Consider the following 7,055-nt stretch of genomic DNA (forward strand, 5'->3'; position numbering starts at 1 on the left):
CTCTTTACTAAGCTCACTCAATTTTACTATAGTTCTTCTGCACTTTTCGCTCGGTCATTTATTGACTTGAGCATCGGAAGGTCTACGTCAAGGACTCCTTTTCTGGTTTTTACCTTAACATTCTGTTGACTCTTTCAGGTGTGCGCAAAAAGGAGCTGAAAGGAGCACTAGGTGCCATCATCTCTCCCTAGTGAAATCTTCTCCAAGTCAACAGTAGTACCGCCTTTCTCAGCGCGGCATTTCCGCAGCTTTCAGACAGGATAATCATATATGTCAAATAAATTGATCTACAAACTTACAATAGTTTCAGAAACATACGAATGAGATTGGTTTCTCTCATGTTGCAAGAAACATATAATGTTATCAGTGATCCATGATGCACGGGCAACTTCGATCGTCATGTTGCTCTGTTGACGCGAATCTTCTGCCCTTCCAACACCTGAAATGTATGTATTACTATGAGCAATAGCCACATCGGATTGTCCTCAGAAAAGAATCAACAGAAAATAATTGGCGATGTGAGATAGTGTTATGGATTTTATTATCTTACAGAGCTCCAAGTGAATTCTGACAGAAACCAATAAGGTAAAATAAGATTAACTAGCAAGCAGCTAGCTGATTGCTGCATTTGTACTCAAGTGGTAGCAACACGAATGTCTCTGTTCAAAATACCTCCAAAATACTAAAGGCGACCACACTTAATCCAGGAGTCATTCACAATGCTTATATGAGCAAGGGTTCTCAGCCTCTTGAAAGCTACTAAACTCTGAAAAGTGAAAAATGGTATTGCTCTCTTGTGCAAATGAAAGAAGACAGACAGTTTGATGCCATACCTAATACCACAAATAGTGCATAAAGCTACCAACAATTGTTTGATTGGTAAGTGAGCTAGATCTAGAGGGGTTCCAGCCAAAGGTCGAGAGTTAAATAAACAGGGAAGATCCCTGTTTATTTAATAACAGGGAAATGCAACAAATAACGTCGTAGAAGACAAATAATGCATATAACTCAACATGGGTCCTTGTAGATGAATTAATAACAGGGAAATGCAACAAATAACACTTGTTCTTTTAACAGCACAAAATGATGAGCATATGGTACGGTACCACAATGATTAACAGCAAAGCTTTGAGATATACACTGAAGAAGAAGCAAGACACAGGATAACTCACAGCATTATTGCACGATGCAATAGCAGCTTCCACATCCTCCTCCGACGAAAATGACACGAAGCCAAAGCCACTAGATTTTGAAGTTCCTGGAACTCGAGATACTTTTGCACTGAGAACATTTCCCTTCTCAGAAAAGAATTTGGTGAGTACATCACTGGTAACTGACTTTGCAAGATTGCCAACATAAACCTTGTGTGGGCTGTCTATAAATGTTGACTCATCACCTTGGATAAGAGATAAATCAGGAGCAGCAAGTGGTTTTTCTGTCACATTTACTTTGATTTTCCGACCTCCAATTTCCTGATGGAAGATTGCATTTAACAGAACTATGTTGGCATGCCATGTTACTTATTGAAACTTTGACTCGAATCCTCCAGAGCTAGTTATCAAGTAGTCAAGAAGAAAAGAAAAGTTAAGGAACCTCCCAACTTACAGTGGCATTGAGCTTTTCAATCACAGTATTTGCATCCTCTACTGAATTCATTGTCACAAATGCAAAGCGCCGACTCCTACCAGAGTATTTATCATACATAACCTACAAAAGAAAACGATATCAGAGTACTACCTAGGCTAAGAACTTGTTGGAGACTGGAGTGTTAAGAAAATAACGAGAGACTTGGTAATTTAATAGTTCAGAATCTCCCATAGATGATGGGATGGATATATAAACAAGACTAGCAGAAGCATTTCTGATTCATGACTTCCCTCAGTAGATGTTACAAATGCAATTCTAACGTCCATCGTGAATCCGTGATGCGTATTGGAGGAATCTACTGCCCAAACAAAACAAGCTTTACAAAGGAAAACTTGATGGATCAAGTTGATAACGAAAAGGTTCCAGAATTAGAAATGTTCATCCTAGAATCAGCAAATATCCCTTCCAATACAGAAAATGTATTGCATCTCATGCAAGTCAAGCTCTCAAGTTCCAGTTTTGGAACCAGAAAACGAGTCCAAGGGAATGATAATGTCTGTTGATGTTACCTCGGTCTTCTCCACGGATCCATGCTCGCCAAATATATTCTCTAGCTCCTCATTTGTCACGGTTCTCGGTATGTTCCCCACATAGAGCCTACGCGCAGCTTCCGGCTCAGCCGCCGCGGAGGCCTCCACCGCTACTACCGACACCCTGAACGCAATCCTCCGGAGAATAGGCAAGGAACTAGAAGAGTAGGCCGGAAACGCTCGGTATCTCTCTGGAGAAGCTCCGGCTGCCACCCAAGCTGATGCATTGGCGCTTCGGCCGCAGTCGATACGATTCTGGTAGAAATTAGGAGCCAAGAACGAAGAGATTGCAGCCATTCCTCCAGAATAAGCGCGCGAAGGATAGAAGACGAGAGGAGAAAGGATTAGGGTTTAGTATAAAGCGGAAGCAGAAAGGTGCAGCGAAGCAGAGAGTTATCCGATTTCAACGGTGCGGAAGAAGGAAAGAAAGGCGACGGCATTGAGATACTCCTCTAACAGAAACCCGATCTGTACCAGAGACGTCGACGGCTACGATACGACGATTTGGAGGTGTAATCTACAAATAAACTTTTTTTTTATATTTGTATATCTTTATCAGATTACATATAAGTTTCTCAACTTCTCAATATACAAAATCAGCCCTTGACAAAAAATGGAATAAATACCTAAAAATGAAAAAAAAAAAATTAAGTTGGGTTGATGATACCTACTTGAGTGCTTCATAAACCTTCCACGAAGAAGGGTGTTAAATACACTATCCCCAGTGCCTCCATCAATTCATCTCAGGGCCAACATAGAGAAGGTAAATTACGGACGGTTACTAGTCTTTGAAATAATGACTAGCATATAAGAGAGGCATTTACCTCAGCTTTACTGAGATTTGAACCCCAGACTTCATGGTGACAACACCTAATGCGCTAGCCACTAGAGCAGATAGTGGAGGTCATGGCAAGATCCAAGTGGAAGTCGTTGGTTAATAGTTGAACGGAGTTGTAAGTCAAGGGGAACATAAAGTTAATCTTGGTGGTGATACATCCGACTCCTTCAATTCTGGATTCTCTCAGCTTATTTATGCAACTCCCTCAATTTTTGACTGCCTCAATCTAGTCGCTTGACTTCCTTAGCTTAGTGACCCGACTCCCTTAACTCCTGACTCTCTAAGCCCAACGTCTGACTTCCTCGGGAGGGATCGCGGACTTACATCCTATGTTGTTCATTGAACCATTTCTCCTAGAAAAAGTGGGCGACGTAGCCGTTCTTTCCTAGAGGATGTGGGCAACTTAACCATTTATCTAGGAAAATGTAGGTAATATAATTGTGTCTCATGAAGGACATGGGCAATGTAAGCATTCATTTTGGAACATGTGAAGAACGTGAGGATACAACTACATCTCTATAGAAGGTCGCCCGCTCCTGCAGATGCAAGTATGCGCGCACAACCATAAAAATTTTACTACTCCACAACTTTCACTTTTGGTTAATCCTTGTGTTAACTTAAGTGTCAGAGTGGTCACTCCCAGTATGTAGTGCAGACAATGGGCGCATAACATCTCTGGCGTAACAGCCAAAAATCGATTATCAGAAACTGACGACTTAGGATTTTTCCTATCATGCGCCTATGACCTGTGTACCTACATTTAACTCCCTCCATATCTATGGGGTCGGCACTAAGGGCCATTAAGGTAGCGAATTTACCAATTTTTTTTAGTGTCAGAATGGTCATGTCAAGTCCAACCTTGACACCCCTCCTAGCCTCATGCTAAGTGATTGTAGGATTTCCGTGAGTTTCCATCGCCATCGTGTCATGTACAACCTTCTCCACAACAATTACCCTTCACTGACCCACCAGACCACAATCTCAAAAAAGAACAAATTAACATCGTCTGTGGGAACGACACCTAAATTGAGACGTTGCAATGGTTGAACCAAGGATATCTATCGAGGGTCCTAGCTGTTGGAACCCCAAGGTGTTTTGATGTGATCAAACAAGCTAAGTTAAATCCTGCATTTGTTTAACCCTTGTGTCTAAGTGTGCAGGAGCTTAGGAACACAGGAAGTCGAGCGGAAGACGTGGCTAACGAGAAGGATGGCACGGGGAGAGAGCCGACGGGCTCGGTGCGTCCGAGGGACGAGGTGACCACGGAAGAGTACACCGGTGGACGAGAAGAACGTGCGCGGCGTTCGAGGGACGAGAAACCGAGAAGGAAGGCTGCTCGAGGAGAAGGCCGGAACTTGGGTTCGGGTGAGCCCTATTCAGGATGGCCGAGATCACCCAAGCTAGCGGAGCCGGAGTTGAAGACCCGAACCAAGACGAGCTGAACCGAAGCAGAGCGATCGGACGAAAAAAGTCAACTAGAGTTGACTTTTGGGGTCCGGGGCGCCCGGAGTTGACCGGGGCGCCCGGACCGAAGTCGTTGACCAGATCGAGTCAAACTCGATCTGAACGTTGGGGGATAAAGTTTTATCCCCCAGGGCGCCCGGAACCCCTTCGGGGCGCCCCGACCAGTGCTATAAATATAGCACTAGTTTGTACAGATCATATATCTCACTTGTAATCAGTTTTCTCTGTGCTTTCAATTCTGTTTCTTTTATTTGTGCTGTCAACGCTGTAAAGAGGCTACTCCGCCCGAAGGAGATAAACAGATAGTGCGCTTACTTTCCTTGGATTAGCAATCCCCTGATTGCAAACCAAGTAAATCTCTTTTGTCTGCTCTTTTCCTTTAGTCTCTTAGTTTTATTATTACAAGTGTCTTTTAAATTAGTTGAATATCTGAGAAGGGTTTTTGGTTTAATTTTTGTAGGGCAATTCACCCCTCCCCTCTTGCCGGCCTCCAAAGGGACCTACAAGTGGTATCAGAGCAAGGCGCTTCAGGAGGACTAACCGCCGATCGAAGCAACAAGATGGCCGGACCAAGCATCATCCCACCAAAATTCGAGGGGGACTTCGCAGACTGGAAGCGACGTATGGAGGTATTCCTAAAAACTGATTTCGAAATTTGGTTTATTATGAAATATGGTTTTGTAGCTCCAATGAATCAAGATGGAGAAGAAAAAGAAGAGAGCCACTGGACAAATAAGGAGCAGAATGAGTCTGTAGCAAACAGCCGTGCGGAATATCACCTGCTGAGCGTGTTGCCGCCTCAAGAGGTCAACCGCATTGGAAGCTATTCATCTGCCAAAGAACTCTGGGAGAAGTTCCTGGAACTCCACGAAGGCACGTCCGAAGCGAAGCTTGCTAAAAGAGACATCCTCCGGAACAAGCTAATGAACATCCGACTAAAAAAAGGTGAGAAGGTAGCCAGTTTACACGCAAAGGTAAAAGAACTGATTACTGGTCTCGAGAACCTCGGAGAAACGGTAACAAATCGGGAAATAATACGCTACGCACTCAACGTGTTTCCTAGAACATCAGATTGGACATCAATCGTCGACGCCTACTACATTTCGAAAGACCTGAAGGTAAGTACTTTAGAAGAACTGTTCTCCACTCTTGAATTGCATGAAACCAGGTGTGCAAGTACAAAGGAATCAAGCCAGATGATTGCGCTAAATGCAATTAAAAGGGATGAACCCGAGTCAGACTCAGAGGATGATCAGAAAGCGTACATGGTAAGAAACTTTAAAAAGTTTTTTAGAGCTAATAAATTTAAAGAAATGCATAATAAAAAGAATCCAAGAAATAGAAGAAGGATGTGTTGCTACCAGTGTCAAAAGGAAGGACACCTAAAAGAAGACTGCCCAGAACTAAAGAAGGACAAAGGCAAGATTCCCAAGAACCTAAAAGCTACTTGGGACAACACTTCTTCATCTGAGTCCGAGATTCAAGAATATGCCGGGATAGCACTGATGGCAAGCTACGAAGGACAGAGTACATCAGAACCCAGCATCGATGAAGGGGGAGCGACCTCAGATGGAAGTAGCGAAGCAGGGGGAGATTCAGGCTTCAAGTCTGATATGGTAAGTGAGGTATGTCTCTTACCCCCTGATGAACTTTATTTTGGTATTAAGGCAATGGCAAAATCCATGTATAAATTAGAAAATAAAAATACCAAATTAGAAAATGAAATTTTATAAACAAAAAGAATTTTGGCAAAGTCATGTCTTATAGAGGATTTTGAAAAATTGAAAATTGAAAATGAAAAACTAAAAGAAGAAATAGAAAGATTGAAAAAATCTAATGGTCCAAATATTTCTACTTTTAGAAATTATAGAGGTTTAAATTAGTATTATAGATTTCATCAAAGTCAAATTAGAAAGATATCAAAAATCTATGTACCTAGGAAATACTTGGTTAATCCTGTAGGTAGGAACCTCTACTGGGTTCCAAAAATCTATTTAATTTAAAATTTAAATTAGACTTAGCATTTTCAGCAAGGAAATTAAACAACTAATTTCATTATGAGGCTTTGTCTAAGGAAGTGGTTGTTGCTCCAATAACCAAGAAGGCCTAGTGCATCGCCACGACCTGGAAGCCAAGTATCGAAATAAAAAGTTTAATTAACTAACTGAAAAAGTATTAATTTAAATTATTTAATGCTTTAAAGAGTTATTCAATTTGTGTTAGAAAATATTTTTTTAACTTGACTTAGAAATTTTGTTTAAAAATTACCTTAGAAACTGTTTATTTTTTTACCTTAAAATTTTTCTTGCCTAAGAATTTTTTAAAATTGCCTTCGAAATTTTTTTTTTTGAAAATCGACTTAGAAATTTTTTCTGAAAATTAGAATTTTTTTTTAAGATTTGCCATAGAAAATTTGTTTTTACCTTAGACTTGTTTAAGAACCCCTATTTTTATGTGATCAAAGGGGGAGACAGATGTTAAGTCTAGGGGGAGATATATAATTTTTAAATTAAAATATCTTTAGACTTATTTGAATATAAATTATTTTTATTGCATATGTTTACCCTAACTTAACT

The 7,055-nt window shown here is 40.9% G+C and overlaps 1 protein-coding gene across 1 annotated transcript; it reads right to left on the minus strand.

The window, feature by feature from the left end:
- Window positions 1–249: 249 nt before the first annotated feature.
- LOC121992089 (30S ribosomal protein 2, chloroplastic-like) lies at window positions 250–2,584 on the minus strand. Its single transcript, XM_042546230.1, has 4 exons — window positions 2,157–2,584; window positions 1,606–1,707; window positions 1,173–1,472; window positions 250–439 (listed from the first exon to the last, which is right to left on the minus strand). Exons 1-4 carry the CDS (start codon window positions 2,472–2,474, stop codon window positions 398–400), a joined length of 762 nt encoding a protein of 253 aa, XP_042402164.1. The 5' UTR covers window positions 2,475–2,584; the 3' UTR covers window positions 250–397.
- Window positions 2,585–7,055: the final 4,471 nt, after the last annotated feature.

The sequence above is a fragment of the Zingiber officinale genome, chromosome 6B (assembly GCF_018446385.1).
Source record: "Zingiber officinale cultivar Zhangliang chromosome 6B, Zo_v1.1, whole genome shotgun sequence".
Taxonomy (NCBI): domain Eukaryota; kingdom Viridiplantae; phylum Streptophyta; class Magnoliopsida; order Zingiberales; family Zingiberaceae; genus Zingiber; species Zingiber officinale.